This window comes from Centropristis striata, chromosome 18 (assembly GCF_030273125.1).
Source record: "Centropristis striata isolate RG_2023a ecotype Rhode Island chromosome 18, C.striata_1.0, whole genome shotgun sequence".
Classification (NCBI taxonomy): domain Eukaryota; kingdom Metazoa; phylum Chordata; class Actinopteri; order Perciformes; family Serranidae; genus Centropristis; species Centropristis striata.
Window position 1 is genome coordinate 17536493 of NC_081534.1, and position 21725 is coordinate 17558217.

Sequence of the window (21725 nt, forward strand, 5' to 3'; positions counted from 1 at the left end):
AAATATGTTAAAATAGACGAAAAGGACCTGGACACCAGACATGATGAATAGAAATGTTCTCTTTTGAAGGTCAAACACTAATGGGTTGTGTGGCTCCGGGTGTATCTGTGCTCCTCTAACACTCACATCTTTTACATAACACCTCCAGTCATATTTCTTCACGGGGACCTTCAATTTATTATCCAATCTTGTGCCATTGTCAGCTGCATCATACATGTGGGCATCGCTGGCCCATTAAAAAGGGTAAATTGGATTAAAGGTTAAGATTAAGGCTAAATTTTAATTTCTCCTGGCTTGGGAACAGTGCATGTTTGCTTCATAAAACACATCACATCACACAACACAAAAGAGAAACATTACATTACACTAAAAAGAACTTGAGAAGCATTAACATGGTACTACTTCACAAGAGGAAAAGGGCGTTACAGACAGCGTGGTACTTTAATTTGTAAGTTAAAGTGCTGATGTGTTTTTTTTCCACATTGCTATATGTTAAATAAAGTGCATGTGCTAAAGTGCTAGAATGTTTATTGCACAAAGATTACAAGTAAAGTGCTGAGTGCTTATGTGATCCCATATTTATTGCACATTGCTCTATTGCACATTATTCAGTATGGAGGCTGGCACAAATGATAATTTTAGGCGATCGGGTTTGAATTTTGGTATGCGTAGTCTTCTTCCTGAGGGCAGGGTTTCATATTCAGGGGAAGAGGGGTTGTTGAGAGTCTGAGGAAATATTCCTTGCTTGATTTATAACTGCCTGCTCATACAAACGCTGTATGGATTCATATTCTACAATTTTCATGGCTGTTTTGTGCATGTTGGCGAACTTGTTTTTCAGCTGAACTGTTAAGTTCACTGTAAAAAAAGATAAACAATAGCTACTCAATAAAATTGAGGCAACAGATTGCACGCAATATTATTAATTAAATCTAACTAAGTTACAAGTTGAGTTAATAACAACTTAACAGGAAGTGCCTGTCAATTAAAAACGGACTAATTATATTGTGTTGGATTCATTCAAAATTCTCTTGATTTAGAATTACATTCACTTAAAGATTATAATTAATGTGATCAAAATAAGTAGATTCTATCTCAAACATTTTATTTTAAAGTTTCTTAAACAACTGCCTCAAAACCAAGGACGCATTTATATTTAATATATTTGATCAAATATATTAAGTAAAATGAAATGACTACAGAATAATTTATTACAGTGTTGCCAAACCATGCAGCAATTCCATATCTTATGATGCTTTCTAAGATGAATGTTAGAATATCATCATGGTCTGACTGCTCACACTATACAACCTTAAACACCTTTAAAAATGAAGCATCTGCTGTAATTTATTACACAGATTATCAATATTTGTTTTCCAGCAAAGAAGACTGTCAATATGGACACCTAAGTATTTGTATGAGGACACCTGACTTACTTGTGACGTTTTTTGGATGTTTAAAATGAGATGTTTGGTGTTGCAGCTCAATTCTGTCTATCTCACCTTGGTACACAGAGGAGTACATATCCTTGTGCAGAAGGCAGAGAATCACAGTATCATCAGCAAACTTCACAATTTAGTTATTTGGCTGCACATTCCTACAGCCATTGGTGTAAAATGTAAAAAGTATGGGTGGGTGATACAACACAACCCTGTAGAACCCCTGTTAATAAAATACTTTCTAAACTTTATCTGATCACCCTCATGAAACCATAACTCTAATTTTCTCATGAGACACAGTTCAAGCTGGCAACCTGCCAACCAGCTTCTTGTTGGGCTCAGGCACTTAATTTGTATGTCTATTTTACAAATAATATTTGTACAAAAATCAATTCAGTAGCAACACAGGGTTTGTATAATTAGTTAATTCGAAATGATATTCTACTTTCTCAGAAGCTCTTATTTAGACAAAAGGACAAAGAGTGCTTAAATAATGTTTTTGTCTTTAAATGTGTTGTAAAATGGTGCAAAATCACTTTACAAAAATGTACAATTTTGGATTTGTACTGCTTTATACGACCCATTTTGACTTATGGTGTTAGGCAGCGACCTCTAACAGCCATAGTAATTATGATTGTTTAATTATGACTGGAGCAAAAGAGAAAGTGTGGCGACGTAATGTAAAGAACGATAAAGTCCATGTGTTGAAGATGTCAGGGTTGATGGACAGGTCAAATAAACATAAGACTTTGATGCAGGAGACTAATGTTTGTGCCCGGTGTGAAACTAAAAGTCAATATTGTTATTTAAAGTTATGTGCATAAGTTAACTTTCGTCAAAACTACATCTTGTACGCAGTTATGTATGAAAATAGTTATTTTAACCCAAACCATGATGTGGTGGTTTTGGTACCTAAACCTTACCAGTTCACAATGTTAATCACATGTTTAAAACGGCAACCTTTTACCAACACTAACTTTTAAAAAAAGCGACCGTGCAACCCTTTCACATAGTAAAATTGAACTTTCATTTTTCTTATATATGAACCATTGTATAAAGATATGATGCTTAAAATCTGTTATTTCTTTCCAAAATGTACAATCATAATTTAATCATGCTATAATTAAGGAAATGCCTGTTTTAAATTAAATGTATGCAGAAAGCATTTAAGACATAGAGACATACAATGCTTATAAATTAACATTAAAACAGGGTATCACTAAATAGGCTATTGGACCTCTTATAACAGCAGCGACATTACAACTTTTTCCAAAAAATATTGTAGATTTCTCAGTATATTTAGCATCTCATTTGTGTGCCAAATGTACAAAAGCTCCCACTATTTTCCCACCACATCAGCATACATAATGCGGGTGCCACATGGGCAGCGATCAGAGATAGCATTACACACCCTCTGAGGCATTTCCTGTGGCGTTTCCTGCTTTCTTCACGACTTCATGTGCTAATGTCCATTAATCCTGGCAAACTCTCGACAGCTCTTTCTGTCTCAGGGTCTGATATCACAAAGGCTCTCTCTCTCTCTCTCTCTCTCTCTCTCTCTCTCTCTCTCTCTCTCTCTCTCTCACACACACACACACACACACACACACACACACAGCACAGCTCAGCCCTGGGGAAACACTGTCTGGGAAATTGTAAAACTGATGCCAAACTGAACAAAATCTGTGTCAAAAAAGTCTGTAAGTGATTACTAATTCCAAACGGATGTATTGAGGTTATAGCACAGTGTTTGAACCTGCAATGAATTTCTCTTGCACTGTTGTGTCTGCAAGGCTTAATGAAGAGTTTTTCAAAACCAACATTGTGTGTCATCTAATCATATCTTGCAGTCGATTTTCAGTCAGGTCTGAAATTATTTTTATTATGTCTGCCTTCATCTTTCTTTCAGCTCCAGCTTTTGTTTGTGGGACAGCAAAATCTCTACTTCTATTTCGGGCTTCTCATCTGTCATAAAGGCCTTTGACACCATAAACACCAGACGTCGTTTATCTCTAGCGTGACTCAATTCAACAGCAGACCTTCTCATATCTCCTCCTCAGTCTGCCACAGATAAGCTCCCCCTTAGCTACCTTGGCGTACAGCGTTACACAAGTCAGCTGAGTCACGCAGCAATAAAGTGATCGAAACTCGAAAAACCATGCCCACACACCAGCAGTAATTTATGATGAGTTTCATCCTCTAATTAACTGTTTATATAGAACTAGGGTTTCTGCATCCTTGTCTCAAAAACCCCCACAACTTATATTTTTGCTCTCGAAGTTAAGCTTTACAGTGCACATTCCTGTGTTGTTGATGACAAAACCAAAGGTTCCTGTTACAATTTTTTTTTTGCGCAAATGTATGGACTTAAATTAATTTTTCTAGAACATTAGCAGTGTTTTTTGCTCCTAATTAATTCCCCAACTGGCCAATTTTGCACCAGATTAGGTACAATCATGGGAAAAAAAAATATTTGACCACCCTTGTTTTCTTCAATTTCCTGTTCATTTTGATGCCTGGTACAACTAAAGGTACATTTGTTTGGACAAATATAATGATAATGATTATCAAGAAAACCATGGAAATCATCTATATAAATTCTACAAAGAAATATGAATTCAGTGCTTTTACTTTAAAATAGCAGTTTTTCATGTTGTGCATTACTTAGTGATTGTTCCTGGTATACAACTTGAAAGAGACATTATTTTTATCAGGTCTTATGCATGTGAAGAAGACTTCACATAAAAAACAGCAAGTTGGACTTATGGTTTAAATTGTAATATTGTGGGAAAAAAGAAAAAAAGTAAGCCATGTATTGATTTGTACAGTAACAGGGCTATATCACCTTACAGTTAGCCCTACAGTAAGTTATCCTTTACTTAAAATGTTGTGTTAGTAACATGTTAGCCTTGGACAGCTAAAATTCCTAGCTTGGTTAGCATGTTTTTACGACACAAACAAACAAAAAACCTATAGCTAATGCTAACATTAGCATTGGAGAAGTAGTAAAAAGATGGTAAAATGTTGAATGTAACAATGTCAGTTAAACTGCAACTGCTAACAAAATGTTCAACAGCAGAAAAGAAAATAATCCAATTTTTTGTGGGAAAATGGCAGCAAGTGCTGCAAACAAGTCTTCATAAAGACACTGTGTACAAAGGACGACTATAGCTGGAAATGACACCACTCCTCATGTGCCCACGTTATCAGAGGCGCATAAACATCATTAAATGCAGGAAATATCTAGAGGTCAGGAAGTCATTTTGTGTGTCTCACAGCCCAAGTCGTTTGAGATAAAAGCCTGTTTTGAACAGCATATCATTTCCTGATGTTCCAGGGCGTCACATGATGCAACGTGGCACTTATTGGACCTAAAGTGACAGCAAAATGGAACAAATTTAATCAGAATTCCTTTATTTTGAAAAACCACACAGAAAATACAGGATAGAATTCATGATTAAATCATTACTACTAATACTACTACTACAACTTCTACTACTACTACTACTACTATTACTAAATAATAAAAAAAAATAATAATAACAATGTACTTTATTTGCATGCCACCTTTAATACAAGAAACGCAGCAAAAAGGATGTATGGAAAGAACACAACATGTTCAGAACTATTTTTAATGTGTGACCATTGTTGTTGATTTTAATTGTTAGTTCTCCCAATTCAATTTCAGTTCTCCCAATTCAATTTCAGTTTGCAAAATTCAATTTCAAATTACAATTCAATTGGTGGCACAAATTTCAGCCCATAGTTCTCATCTTTAACTGCATTTAACTGTTTTAACTGTAAGGAGTCTTTGTGGACCCTGAAAAGTGCTCTATAAATAAAATGTATTATTATTATTATTATTATTATTATTATTATAACATAAATAGACAGAAAATTAACATAAAAACAGGGATAGAATGCCATAATTAATGTAAAATTAAATACAAATAGAATAAAAATAGAATACATACAGGCATAATATAGATGGAAAATAAAACCCAATAATAGTAAACTTAAAAATATTAAACTGCCATCTTTGCGATATAAGCGCTTTAGATTAAAATTTTAGGATGAAAACTCAAAAGTATTTTGCCTTGAATGCACTCTAATCCAATCTGCGCCTCGGACTCTGAGGCTATAAATAAATACAACAGAACCCACTGTTCCCAATGGACACAGACTCAGGACTCATTGTAATTACCACAAACCAAAATAAATATTTTCCAGTTATTTCAGAATGTCTTCTCTAGGGTGTCAACTCACCGTGGGTCTTATCTTTGTCGGGAAAAACCTGAAATTGCCCAGATGAAATCACCATCAACATTATGAGAAACAGCTGATGAGTCAGATTCTCTTCTTTTAAAAAAAATGAATATATGTCAGTTAAGTTACCACTAATACAGGTGCAGTTGTTTTCAGCCTACCCAAGGTTCATGACCGCAGCTTTTTTTACTTGAACTCAAAACTATTTGGCCTATGGAGCTTCCACTTAACTGAAAATGGCCGGGCATGCTTATACTCGTATGGGGAAAAACAGTTATTAGCCAGCTATAATTTCTTTCACAGGAGGACCAGACACTGACATGTGGAGAGGACAGCGACGTTAACAGACAGCTTTGGCATTGTTTGTCTGTTCAGCTGCTACCTGAGGGGAAATCCTTATCACTTTCAGGATTTCAGCTGGTTTCAGTTGACAATGAAGTCATCTTGCTGTAAGAAAGATGATATTGTAAGCAAAGGCTGCGGAGCCAAGCCTATCCCCTGTGGGACAATCATTTAGGCCGTGACCTCACCAGTGCCAGAGGTATTACTCACCATTCGGCAGAAAACACAAGATCGATAAGTCACAATGTGAAAGAAGGGTCATTTTTATTATCGACACTGTCCAGACAAAGTTATATGGTTATTTGAGATGAAATAAAGATGAAATAAATAAAGAAGACAGGACTTTGTCTCCATCCTCATGGGTTCCTCACAATGACCCAGTTTCCATTCAGGTATCACAGATACAGCCTCTCTGTTTTTGTGTCCTCATAATAGGATATAAATAAAGCAAAGACTGAGTTCCGTTTTGGGTTTCCTTTACATTCCGAGGTAACTGGAATCAATTACTTCTAATGTTAATATATGAAACTGTTGTCCAAAGCGTTGCATTTAAAGCAACATCATCTGCAGACACGTTTTGAGACGTCTGACATATTAGCAAAGATATGAGGTCAGAGTAGATAATTATGGCATTTTGGAGGAAAAAAACAATATGAATACAATACGAAAGTAGGCCTTCTCAGCATAAACCACACAATAATGTCGATCACGCCAGTTAACTGTCATCCATACAAGGTCGCAGACAAGATTTCATCACTTAGAGGCCAAATAATTTGATCTGGCTGAAGAAATCACCACCTTATCCTCCACTGAAAAGAGATAATATAATATGTAATATAAGTAAACTATATCGAAATAAAGGGAGAATGATGATACTTTATATGGGTTCTATAGATACACCTGTTGTGCTACTTGAACACATCTTCAGTGATGAACACAGGGACATCATTTTTAGATCTCCCCTTCGGATCCACAGTCACCGTGAGGTTGTTGGATGTTTTTGATCTGGCTCTTCTGCACTGCAGTCCTTTCATTACTAGGAGTTATTATGAGTTATTAGGAGTTTGGCTTTCGAGCCTTTGCTGCAACAAGCTATGCATATTTGGCCCTTTTACGCTGATTGCCCAAAAAAGATTACATAACAGAAAATAACTGCTTTGCAGAATGTTTCCTAAGAGGTCAAACCTGTGACCTGACATGAACTTCAACAATGTGACCTCAGCTTCTGTTTGTCAATGCTACAAGGACCTTCAGGGTCTAATTTCCACAGAAGACACTGAGACCCCCTCGAGCCAATTGTAGGAGAGAACATTGAGCTGTGAAATGATAAAAAAAAAAAAAAAAAAACATGTTATGGGCCCATTGTGGAGACTTTAGTGTAAACAGGTTTTGTGTTTACTGCTTTATACAGGTCAAATCTTGTGCAGAAAACATTGAGATCTGGATTTTTTAAAGAGTGAATTCCACTCATACCAGTGTATTTGAGACCTTGCTATGTCATATTTGTGTTTGGACGTGTTTCCCATCACAAACTAATGGGTTCTTTTGAAAGCCCTGAATGGCATGTGAGGAAAAAAAATTGGGTGATTCATTCAGGTGGGGAAAAGGTTTTCCTAGGACAATCTTTCTAAATTCCTTTAATCATCTGGGAAGCAGGTGAAAGAAAATGTTTTGCTAGGTGAAAAAAAATGTGGTTACTTTTTTCCCTCTCTTATATGTAACAACAGGTGTCTTGTGCAGGAGCAATTTTTATTTTGGCACCACTACCCCATTTTGTAAATAATACCATTCATATTTTCTTTCCAGCAGGTTTTAATTTCTCAGTGCACTATAAACACAAGCCACAGATATTGTGTTTTAACACCTTCTACACAACTCACTCTCCTGGAAGAAAATAGAAACATTTTAGTTTTTGTCTTATTCAGAAAATGGGATAGTGGTGAACTTCTTCCCTGCTGACTGAAATGAGTATGACAACAACAAACACACATGCCAAAACATTTTCTTTCACCTGTTTTCACAAATTAAAAAAAATTAAAAAATTCCAGTCAAACCATCTTTATTCACATCTGTTATTATGTCAAAAACACAGAACAGTTTTACTGAGAAAATGGATCACTTATTTTTTTCCTGACTGGCCGCTCAGGGCTTCCGTACATTCTGCTGTAGGCTATTTATGTAAGAATATGTAGAAAAATATTTTTTCTCAATTAAGGCGCATAGTTTTATGATTTTTATGCCTGTCTGCTTATATAAATAGATGCACTCTGTGAGAAGACAGATAACAAACTGACTGAATACTAAATATTGCATATAAAATACGTATTATTATTATTATTATTATTATTTTAAATTTCTTATTATAGGCCTAGTTGTTTTTCAGTCAGCTAAGCAATTTGAATTACATCAACCTGACACAAAACAAAGTTAGATTTCATTAAAAAATAATAATAATAATAGGGTTAAAAAAAAGTGTCTGTAATGTACCACATAGTTGTATTTTTTTAAATAATTTCTGCGCCCCTGAGGGCACTTTTGACCACTTCAAGTTCCTCAAAGTCAAATTGCAGGTTTCGCATCAGGTGAGCTGCCCGTCAGTGTCCCGATGACGCAAAGCAACCGGGACTCGTGCAATGTGATTGAGCTTTTACCACCGGACAAACGAGGACATCGTGTTTGAGCTCCACTTGCCAAGTGGGTCAACGTGAAAGCAGTTTAGTGAAGTGTAAAGGAGAACTTTTAACCGCTTTAATGAAGAACGACTTGTCTCCAGCAGCAGTAGCAGCAGCGAGACGAAGAGTTGCTCACATGCTCTCTGCAAAGACGTCTTCGAGGAAACAGAGTGAGTGAAAATTGTCCGTGTAATAAATCGGCCCACTGGCACCGTATGAAAGCGTCTTTAAGTTGTTTTCAATGGGGCAGGTGTGCTGCTCAGGTAGCTCCGACGCTTGTGTGCAGCCTGCAGGCCAGACTGTAGTCCTGGATAAGGGAGGTAATTGCTGACAGGTGAATACTGATGAAAGATAAAAGAGATGTATGGTGGAACAGGTTGCATAAGAGGGATAAATAACGAAGACCATGGGACAGTGAAACTCACTCTTGAATATGAAATGGCGTGAGTGTCCGGGTGTTTGATGGACAGATGGAACATTACGTTCTGCTGTTTTGATCCTGAGATGAGATCATGAGACATGCTGAACCCTGACACTGACCCTGTATGAAAATCATCTTACATAAGTGTAGACCTGTTTCTGCCAAAGATTGATGTTGTTCTGTGGACACTTTCAGTCAGGATTGACAGTTCCAAATCATAATTATTTTTGTTGCTTTATTTTGGACAGACTTCAGGATGTTATGCAACAGCAGCAGATGGAGGACGGAGGTAGAACTGAACAGTTTTTGTTGACATTCACAGGTGACTTTCACACTTCACAAGTGATGATTCACGATTTACGTCAACATAAAACCACATATTAACTTTTGCATCTGTGATTGACAATACCCTTTTGCTGCCATGGCATCCACACCTGCTGTGCATACTGAATCGAAGGAATATTTTGACATTTTTGGACCACTAAACATTCGCTATCCTGCTGAGCGATGTGACTGGTTATGTTTTTAGTTTGTTTGTCTGCTATTCAGAAGCAGTACTTGTTAACTGATTCTGTATATATTTATACTTTGTGCAAGCAACACACCACAGCAAATTTATTGTATGTGAAAACCTACTTGGCAATAAAGATGATTCTGATTCTGATAATGGAAAAACTACTGGCCCAGTGTTCATGAAACTTGTTGGAAGGGTAGAGCATAGGACAAGCAAGAACCCATTAAATTTGGAGCAGAATCACAGGGCGGATACACAAATTATTTTTCACTTTTTCCCAGACACTACATAATCAGGGTCTTGGTGGAGGTCTGAGCGCTCTGACTTTCCCTCTAGTATTAGCTGTTAAACATCTGCTTCTGTATAAAGTAAACACTGACTAATTAGTGGGATTTATAGGTGCTGGTTTTGAACAGAGCTAGGCTAGCTGTTTCCCCGTTTCCACTCTTTATGCAAAGCTACCCAGCCGACCATACATAGTGATATCAATCTACTCACTGGAAGAAAGTAAGTAAACATATTTCCCAAAATACCTTATTTTCAGAGATCAGTATTGTTTGTCATATGGGCATATCAACATGAAAAGTTGGAATAGGTTATGTTAATTATCAGGTTAAGCTGTTTATGTTTACTCTTCTTCATCCCTGATCAGAGAAAAAAAGTTAGTTGGCTTGTTTCCTTTCTCACACTTGGAGACGGACGGCAGGTGTTCTCTCCACTTCTAAATCTCGTGAGAAAGTAATGTGAGATTGGACGACCTTAGCACCTTCACCCCCCGGTGTGCCACCCTGTAACGTTAAACCCAGGACGGACCAGACTCTCCTCTCATGTCCTGTCAGTAGTTTGGTTGTGGTGATTTACGGTCTTCCGCTTGTATGCTAAGGACACCATGGCTCTGGGTTTATAGAGCATGTGTCTGCAGGAGCTTGTTTTTAACCACTTAAGCAGCAGAAATTACTGGATGGGTTGCCATTGAATTTGAGTACTAAAGTTATGATACCACAATTTGGAACTTTGACTTTTTTTTTACAATACCAGTATTAAAAAAATGATACTTATTTCAATACCTTGGAAAAAGAAGAAAAAAAGTCCTTGGTACACTAAATTGATAATTTATTTAGTTAATAACCTGCATAGATTGATGGCCTACAGGTCAACAAACAGGTGTTTCATCTGCAACCTTGGGCTGAAAATCTGGTTGTAGATCTTTGTTGTTGTTTTTTAGTTGTATTACTTTCGATACTATTGAATCTATAGTTAATAAAGACTGTATTGCTTTCAACACGTGGGATTTTGGAGAGTATCGATACTTTTGTCAGCCTTAGTGCACCTCATGTCCTTTTCCGGATGAACTGAAACTGACTTGAACTCTAAAATTTTACTTATACTTATTTTAAAAAATACTTTTTGAACAAATACTTGCCAAGCTAACATTCCCAGCAGCTGTGCTTTGTTTTTAGTCTGAATTAGCAAATGCTAGCATGTAAACTAAGAAGGTGAACATGGTAAACATTACATCTGCTAAAGTTCAGCATGTTTGCATTGTCATTGCTAGCATGCTTACATTAGCATTTAGCATAAAGTACAGTCTCAAAGAGACTTACTCTGAAAAAATACTACACTGAGTCAAATATATCATTTTTTTCCCCACAAGATCTCGCCATGTAACTAGGATATCGATGCAGATGTCGTTGTCTGTCATTGCCTCAAGCAGCCATTGGCAGGAATACTGTACTTATCTTTGTCACATGGAAATAAAACCGTAGTAGTGACGGCCGGTCAACTTTCTGACGAGCTGCAGCTGTCAGGTAGCTTTCTCTCTCTGTCTCCTGACTGATGTTTTTACTGGAGCTCTTACAGACGGATGGCTCCACAGGATGTCTTTGGTCCCACGCTGGATCACGTTTCTGTCCCTTGAAGATTATCTTAAATCACTCCACAACCTTCCCTATTTATACTGAGGTCCAGGTGGTGTGTGCCACTCGTGTGTTTGATGCCGATGGTTTATAGGAAAAACAGTTAAGTGCGTTTATGTGTGTGTGTGTTTATATACAGGTATAAGCCTGTGTTTATGATTATATACCTGTCGACCTGGTGTCCAGTGTGATCCAACACTTTTATCTCTGCTCTGCCTGAAACGGTTCCAGATAGCATGCAGAGTTCAAACACTGCAGGCGGAAGAGACCCAACTGTGCTTTCATATGTGGCATGATACATATCTGGAGTAAATTGGAAGCAGGTACAGTACTTTCTGAGACTGATACTAGACTGCACAACAATGGATTAATAGAAGAGTGCACAAGAAAATAGTGAATGGTTTAATTTATTTGAACAGACAAACAGGAAATTACGTGTTTTCTCTCAGGCAACCTGAATTGTAGGAGCTAAATAATGGCAGTTGATGATGGGATTTGCTACATCTCCATTTTCTATCAGGGGCTACCTTTTGTTAGTGTTTTAAATACCCTCCCCGATCAACTGTTGCTGTTGAGAGATGTGATATCCCCCCTGTTTTCCTAATCCCTGCTCGAGGCTGGAGCTCAGCTCTCTCTCTCTGCCCGCAGGAGGAGGGCAGTGAGTCTTTGTGTGGGGGGTCATGATCTTTCACCTGCTGCTGGCAGTCCTCCCTGCTGGGAGGTCACATGTAGGAGCTGAGGCGTGAAGGAGTTGACAAGAGAGGGGGAGCAAAGGAGGATGGGAAGAGAGGGAGCAAAAGGATGGCACAAGAAAAGGTTTTAAGAACAGATAGTGGTGGACCAGTATGGGTTTTTTCAATGGTTGATGCTTCTATTTAGAGAGCAGGATATCCGACGGCCAATACAGTATGTTTCAACATTTTTGACAATTTTATTATTACAAATGAGTCACAAAACTGCTTATGGGGCTGTAGACTATCAACAACAACAAGTGTTGTGGTAGCCGGTCCAACCGCATTGCATTGCAGTTTCACTTTTTTCACTTTATTCTACTTAATTAACTTTATACCACTTCATTTTAAAAATTAAAAAAATATGAACTCAATAAATGTCTAGAGGTAATCAAGAAACTAAACTTTGTAAAAAACAAACAAAAAAACAACCTATGAATGAAAAGAATGCTTGGTGTTTGCTCAGTTAAAAACTAGAATGAACAAATAATTGGCCTCGTTAACGCAGGCATTTAGCAATGCAGATGATATAAAAACTGCCTTTTATCAGCCTGATTAGAAATAACTAATTTCTGTGCTGTTGTACCTTCAACACATTGGAAGCTAATGGTGCATATAACTCACAGTAAAATGGTATAAGCGTATGTGCGATTCTCAGTGCTGTAATACAGAAACGAGCTGCTCTTGCACTCCTAAAATGCTTGCACATCTGTCATCACCTATGCTTTGTCTTAGTCAGGCAACCCTGGTTTCAGCTGCACAGCTGAACGACCTTTCCTGTTGTCATACAGGAAAAGGAAGCGAGCTGTGCTAACAAGTAGGGCATCCAGCTTTAAATTTAGCTTCTTCATAGATGCATACAGGGCACAGAGTCCCTCACAAAACCCCTGCTCTGTGTGAGGCATTAAAATCTGTTCCATAGAGTGTTAACCTTTATTGAATAGTGTGTTAGAAGCCTTAGCACCACCCTTTTTAATAAAAGCTTTTCATTTACAAGTTGTCTGGATAGAAATGTCAACATTAAGACAGGTACTCAGAGATTAAAACACCTGTAATTTTCTCACTACCTGCCGTGAGTAGAGATGCAAACTAAACCGCCGATCTGCGCCGACATGCAAAGCGTGCCCTTTTACATGCAAAGCTGTGTGGCAGCTGCACAAGGTGCAGCCTAGCATCACAGATAGAAATGTTGAATTTATTACCCTCTGTCTCAAGGTGCAAATACATTTCTATAAAAAGATTTGTTCAGTTTAACACATTTTTGGTCATGTTTTGTTTATTCTGGCAGGTTCTGATCATCTCTGCATGTTTATACATTTTAATCATGTTTCCTTGATGGATGAGCTGCTGAGACATATGCTTCCTGTTATAATTTTCCAAAATTCACGGTTTGTCGCCACTTGTGTGTATGCACGCATGGTAGAGGACAAAAGACTGATATCGCCATGTGTTTCCTGTTTTATACTGAGGTGTGTATGTGCGTGCATGCACGTTTGTGGCTGCTTGTGTGTCTCCAGGTCCAGCCCATATTTCCGTGGCCCAGACTGGAGCAGCAGACGGACATGCCGAGACCTGTTCCGTGCTGCACAGGGATATTTTTGGACTGTTGTGTTACTGTGAGACAGGCTGTTGGAGGGCTTCCTTCTCAAAACCCAAATTCTATTTTTTCTAGGTCTGGTTTGTCTATACTGCACTAGCCTGCTCTATAACTTAAATAGAGGATGATTGATTCTCTAAAAGTGTAAAAGGAGACTGTCCTCTGTCAAGACTTGATCTAGATGTTAAAGTAACCCAATCTGCTTAGGGGCTAATTACAGATAACCTACATAGGGAACCTTGACCTGATCTGTACAGACTCACATGTACACAAACAGAACCATCAAATGAACTTGTCTAACATTTCCTGAGGTGAGCATCTAGCCAAAGCCAGGAGTTTAAAAGCAGGATGCAGGGTTTCCGTGTGCATTTACATTAATTTTTTTTTTTTTTTTTGCAGATTTGCCAATTAGATTTAAGGTAATTATGCTGTTCGTTTGAGGCTTTCTGTCTCTGTCTGCTCATTATGTACCACAAATGTTAAAATGTTAGTCCCCCAAGCCTTAGATATGAAAGAGTTTTGTTCCTGTCATGATAACCTTGGTACTGTGAACTAAAGAAACTGCTTTCTTGCTCATCATTGGTCCAACAAACATGGTAGCTACCAGGCAAATATTTTAACAGAATGTCAGCAGACTACTTCCAGCTCTTTTTATTTTTTCATTCTTTTGCCTCATGTATCATCATAATTACACCTTGTTTTAACCTATTTGATGCTTGTGTCGACAGCAGGACTTTTTCTTTATTGCTATAATCACTAACATTCTTCTGTTACTGCTGCACTGAATTTGCAATGCAAAAAAAACTCTTATAAGTCCCCCTTAACATAGTTTAAATTTAGGCAGCTTCAGGCAGCTGATGTTTAAAGATGGCAGCATTTAAATTTGATGTCATTTTCTGGCTCGGCGCAGAAAGGTCACCCCAGGTTTTGAGGCCTCTGCTTGTGTGTGTGTGTCTGGTTGGAATCAGTGAAAATGGGTCAAATGAGCTGAGACATTTGAATTATTTGGGGCACAATAGAGTGGATCTGAGCTGTCAAAGGAGTCACATATGAAACCTGCTGATTACACGCATCCTGCATCCACTTCAGATGTGAAATGAAGCATGTGTGGGCATATTTGTGCATACGGTACTGTATGTCACAACTCATCCTTTTACATCTGATAACGCACGGGTGTCTATTTGTTCAGCAGGGAAGAAAAACATTCCAGCAGACACACCTATAGGCTGTGATTTAAGCATGTGTGTTCTCAAGCTTTTTCTATACCACTAACCACCACTTAAAGTGCTTGAGAGATCTGCTGTAAAAACATGTTTCACATAATTACAAGGTTTGCGACGAGGACAGGGAAAGTTTGGCCCACTGACTCTAACATTTAAAATGGTAACCTTCGAAAATATTTTAATTCATGCTTTCAGAATAGCTCTTAATGCCCACCTGGCTGAACAAGAGCTGTTGGGAAGATATAGGAGGATTACCAAGATTGTATTATTATTGTATTATTAAGAATCAGATTTGTTTAAGTGACACAGAATTGATAGTTGTATAAATAACGATTACTTCTTACAACTTGAGCATGTATTACACAGTGTCACAATTTAAAAAGGTTGTAATGCAATTTCAACATAGCTGCTTGTATTTACATGTTTCTTCTTACATGTTCCTCCAATTTTTATAATTTTTAATTGTTTTATCATGCCAACACCTTCCAGTACTTTAATATTCTGCACTTAGGGCAAGACACAATAGGTAAAAACATAATTTTTCATGGATCAATTTAGAGATTTTGGACTATTTTACCTCCATAACATGACTTCCTTTGAACGAGTGACATTTTTTTAGACAGTTTGTCTGTTGCATCTGCAGTGTCTACTTAATTCACCGAAAGTTAGCATTAGATAATGCATAATTTGCATATAATATGAACATTTTATTCCTTAAAACATGACAAAGATTATTTGATTTTAATGGACGTCAACTGTATTTTTTGATTTACATCCAAAATTATCTCTGTAAAAACCTTCGACTCTAATATGTCAATGAAACATACAACAATTTTAAACCTGGCTTTATCCAATTTTCAGATTTCTATTTTGGCAATGTAAGCAAATCAACACATATTTAACAAGATAATAGATATTTTGCATATTCAAACACATTTCAGAAAACCTTTTAATACAAAATATTGTCTTATTATAAATAATCAACTGGGGAAGTGTCATTGTGTTCTCTATTAGTTGAGATTTTCATTCTTTCTACCTGTAGTGTGTCCTCTTAAGGGGGAACTCCACTAATGTTACGCTCATTAACCATCAGCTGCCACAAGTATTAACCACCGGAAACCCAGGCTGAACTGTCACCGAGCTGCATTGTGGGTAATGTATGCACCAATTTTAAACAAGAAAGAATGGAAGGAATGGAAAGGACAGTATCGCTAAATTCATGGAGAAACTCTTAAATAAAATGCTTTTATTCCACAAAAAACACATGTTGATGATGCAAAGTTTTTCACCAACAGCCACTGCTTGTTGTGTTCACTTAACCAGCTTTTAGAAGTGTTTGCCCATGCACTTGCCTCTCCCAGCTCACTGCTCCCTGCAGGTTGTGGCCGTGTAAACGAAAGGCTAAAAGGTCGGAGGTCAGGGGCAGGGTGAGACTGAAATACTCCACCAGCTCATTCCAGATAGCATGAAAGGAATCCTAACAGTAGTGGCTATATATGGGAGTGCAGTTCGGTCGGCACACTCACTTATTGTACGGCGGCTGTATAGACGCTATCAGGGCCCGTCAAGGGTCTTTAAACTTTATGGAGGGCTGAATGTGGTGCTTTGTGTTTTTTTGCTGAGTGTGCCCTAACGCACCGTACAGTGCAGAGTTAAATCTGTATAATGAGGGCATGTAAACACACCTGCTTATCAAGTGGCTAAATGTGTGTGTGTGTGTGTGTGTGTGTGTGGTTATGTGTGTACCTTTTGTCTTTTTGTGTACCATTTATCTGCCTTGCCCTACTGGTTGTTCAAAGTTCAATTCCATTTTTTTATAAAATAGTAGACAGTACAGTGCTTCATTTGTATTCAGCCAACACTCATTATTAGAGGTGGGAATCCCCAGAGGCCCCACAATATGATTTTATTGTGATTTTAAGCATTTGCGATTTAACTGTCTAACTGCAATCAATCAAAATTCAATCAAGGACTGTTTTGTCAAATAAGAGAAAATTCTCAGTCTATTCATCTCACTTCATCTGACCAACAAGGTATTCAGTCAAACTGAACTGAACTTTAAGCGTCATTGCTCTGAAGTTTTTTCAAATGCAACATTAAAAAAAAAAGCCTAAATTTGCAGCGTTATTTTGACAACTTCCCAACACGATATCCTGACGCACGTGGTACCTATAGATTCCTTAGATCTTCTAGTTTCCAGTAGATTCCTTAAAGTGAGCCTGCAGTAAACCCCGAAAATACTGACAGCCGGCGGAATGCTAAATATCGATACTTGGCGGCCATGAATCGATACTATGCTTTATAGAATTATATAGAATTTGTATATAAATCTGTATATAATTTTTTCCCCACCTCTACTCATTATATAGTATAACAGTTAAAAGACCTGTTAAAAACAATCTATAATATATACAGTTTTCATATATTCCACAATGATGTACTAGTAACATACTGTACATTAGGGCTCCTTATATCCTGCATGTTCTTAGATGTTTCATATCTTAATGCTGAGATGATTTCAGTACAATTTAACTTATGTGAAGGATGCAAGCAATGCAGAGCACCCAGTGGGAGTGCCCAGCAATGTGAAATGAAGGCAGGGCTCTTAAGAGGAGTTTTTCTCCAACGTTTATTATTGTAATTGCCAGTTATTTTCTTGAATAATTAATGAGTTGTTGGGTGAAAAGTGCCAATTAGTGTTTCCCAAAACTCAAGATGATGTCCTCAAATTTTTTGATTTGTTCACAACTCAAATATATTCTGTCTATTCTCATAGAGGCGTAAGAAGAAAATAATAATAATAATAATAATAATCATAAATGTTTGACTATTTAATCAATTAGAAAAATATTTGGTGATGAATTTAATAGCTGACTTCTAATCAGTGATGTAATGTAACTAAGTACTTGAGTACAATATTGGGTAAAGGTACTTTACTTGAGTATTTCCATTTCATTTTAATTCTATTTCACTACATTTTGTTGCAGATATTGCACTTTTTACTCCACTACATTTAGCTGGCAGCTTTAGTTACTTTCCAAGTCAAGATTTAACTTAAAAAACATGATACATTTAAAGTGATTAGACATTTTTATAAATGAAGACTCATAACAGTGTATTAAAAAGTCGAAATGAACCCTATCTTTTTAACTCTGCTTAGATAAATGCATCAATTATATAATAATCCAATAATATATTTAGAATATATATATAACAATCTGACCGGGGCCATTCTGCACAATAAGTACTTTTACATTTTGATGCTTGTACTTTTTGATGAACTCTTTTTTTTTTTACTCAAGTAAGTTTTGAATGCAGGACATTTTTTCTTGTAGTGGAGTAATTTCACAGTGTGGTTTTAGTACCTTTACTAAAGTAAGGGATCTAAATACTGCTGCTAATGCATTAATCTTTGCAGCTCTATTTGCAAAGGATTGTGAAATATGCCTCGGAAATCTGTTGTGTTTCGGCAAAATAATAAAGAAAAAATAACGCAGTGGTGGGCCAGGAAGTTTAATCATGTGAAAAAGATTATTGTTATAGTGTCTGAGATTCCACTTTGTATGTCCTTTGCCTCCAGGATTTAAGATACAAACGACAGTCTTTAATAGTGAAAGAGTAGTAAAATGTCAAATGTAATGCAATAGCTGGGATGGAGCAGCTTCAAGCCAAGTTCCCGAGCTCCTTATAGAGAACTGAACCTCATGGGGGCTTTCTTTACTCACTTCATCATGTCGCTGAGTGAAACAGTCCTCTTACCATCCATCGGATATTTCCTACTGGGGGGAAAGAAATGATGAAGAAGAACAGGATGGAGAGTGCCAGGATGGGTCAGGGGTCACCAGCCCACCATAAACGGAGAATGTCCCATGACAACCGGCGGCATTTTTATGCCAGTCAGGCAGATTCCTTACTAAGTTTATCAGGTTGGTGAAGTGGGAAACTATGTGGAGCTGAATTCTGTGGTGGAAAAGAAATTCCTTTAGTTTTATTTAGATATTCAGCCCTACATTGGCCATGGGAGTCTGTTGATAAAGTGAGAGAGCGAGGAGGTTGGAGAGAGTGACCCCCTGAGAGTGGTGGACAGTCCCTTCAATCTGTGAATCCCTGCACAACATCAATTACACTTCTGGAATAGGAATGGGAATAATTAATCGATAATCGATTAATGGTCAAGAATTTGGTCGATCATGAGAAATTTTTAATCCATCTGTGTATTTTTAAATTTTAATTTTATCTCCGACTGCGTATCAGTATCACTAAACTGTTCTGTGGCCGTACAGGAATAAACCAATGAGCTGAGAATTAAATTGGATAAACTTACAGTTTGCAAACTGAAAGTTGCAATAACAATTATAAAACAAACAGAAATAGAAGAGTATTAATTGGAGCAAAACTAATTTACTGTATCAAACCTTGCTAGCATGGATTACTAGGCTTAATTTTATCCGAAACTTATTTAAACACAAAACACATTTAAATATGAAGATTACTGTGAAAACTCATGCCTCTTCGGGGGCTAAAACATAAAATATTGAACTCCTTGACGTTATCTTTACAGTATAATCTCATGTGAGTTAGTTTTACGATCGACAGGAAGTCTCTTTGTGCTTTCAAAATAAAAGCGTCCTTTATCAAAACAGGCTTTTGTATAGTACTGTATATATATCTTTTATTTTGCCCATGTATGCATGTTTTATACATATTGGAGTATGTATAAAAACGTAGCGATTAATTGATCAATTGATCTTTAACGTTATAGATACTCCAGTTGGTAGGTTTCTTCCAAATGCCCATCCTTAGTCTGGAATAAAATGGTTTATTGTTTAATTGTAGTTTTCATTTTTCTTGCACAGTGTTAAGTTATTTTCATTCTGTCTTTATTCTTTAAAGTATGAAGTCATTTCTGAAATCCCCTGCGTTCCTGTCTTCCAGGGTGGGTCAGTCACTGGTTAACCTCAAACCTGAGATGTCATCAGGTATAAATAAGAGGGATTAAAATCTGATGACTGAAGATGAAGCTGTGGGAATGACATGGGGGATTTAGTTGGGAGATTATACTTTCTGTTTTACTGACTCATAACACTCCCAGTGTTTTGTGGTAATGCATAAGATGCCAAACTAATTAGTGTGCTGGTTGTTTTCATTGGCTCCGATCTTAGAAAAACCCTGGATGCAGTTTGTTTTATCCAAACATTTCTACAGGTGGCCTGCGTTGAATTTCATTGTTTTACATTCAAAGCTTCTATTGTGGTTTTCAAATAAGGTTTCAAATGTCTATTGTCATATTTTATGACCTCATCACCCTACAGAAAAAACAAACAAACCTTGAGCAAAATCCTCATTTTGAATAAAATGATTAATCTGATTTATTTGTGGCAGCCCGTCACAATATCATGCCCATCACATATTCATTTTCTATTTTTGTTACAGCAACCTAATTAACCACTGATATGACACCAATACAATCCCGTCTCTTTATCCTAAACAACTAAGCTGTTAGAATGTTTTTTTTAGAATCCATTTTTCTTAACCTGGCCATCTAAAAACATCATGCTCAAGCTGTGAAACAACTACTCCCCTAAAGGAAGAAATACATTGCCCACAACAACACCTCAATATAACACTTACTGTTAACCTCTGTCTACAGCAGGTCGGTCGCCCCAAAGCTTAGTGAAGCATCTACGTAGTAGTTAAGGCTTATGGATCGGATTTTACTTTTTTCCTCTAATATCTGATCCATTGATTTTGGGCCGATACGGATATTGAATATCAGATTGGTGCATCCCTAACTAGCAGTTGATTTTGAGGAAGTTGCTGTTCATTCAGATTTTTATGTCAGTGAGGCTGTTAGTGATGGTGAGCAGAATGGTGGGAGGGATGGGTTTTGTGGAGAGGTAGAGTTGGGTATCGTCGGCGTAGCAGTGAAATTGTAGTCTGATTGCACTGGTGGAACTTGAATTCAGCCAGTGCAAACCACAGTCCCGAGTTGTTATTCTGGACCGCCCCAAGCCTACGTCAGATCAGCTAATTTGCTGTTTAGACCCAACACTGCTGCTGGCCTCCAGCCCGCTGTGACACCTTCTGCTGGGGTTTGCACTCGCTACAGCGGCTAACTGAAGGTCAGTCCCCGGAGTTGCTGTCTACCAGCAAAGTCTCCTTGAGACGGGGAGTGAGGTGGATCACATGAGTTGCAAGCAACCCTACACAGCCGTCACTGAAATCTAATTCTACAAATAGAATCGTACTAATAATATAATTGTAGCCTTATCTTTATCTGTAACTGTGCAGAGACCCTGCAGAAATAACTGGGCATCATTCAGATCGTATGAATGAAGCTTTGACGTATTTGTTACAGCCTAAATAAAGTTGTAGTCTAATTTTTAAGTGGGTAAATAGCCAACAATGGCTGGGACATTGCACTTTGCTAGAATAAAGAAGCTGAACTTTAGCAACCAAGCTGCCATGAATCATGAACGATTATTTACCTGCTGTTGTCTGCTGTTTATGGAGATACTCACCATACAGTTAATTTGGGAGAGTATTTCATATTCACTGACTGCACCTTTTTTAAAATTTGAATACCAGAATTAAAGTCTTGCAG

General features: G+C 37.4%; 1 protein-coding gene across 1 annotated transcript in view; it reads left to right on the forward strand.

Annotated features, from left to right (window-relative positions):
* The first annotated feature begins 8631 nt into the window (after positions 1–8631).
* Positions 8632–21725, forward strand: part of LOC131991585 (pleckstrin homology domain-containing family G member 1) — a 78681-nt gene continuing 65587 nt past the window's right edge. The window contains exon 1 of the mRNA XM_059357048.1: positions 8632–8889. Coding sequence (XP_059213031.1) covers positions 8799–8889 — 91 coding nt within the window. The 5' untranslated portion in view covers positions 8632–8798. The remainder of the gene's footprint in view (positions 8890–21725) is intronic.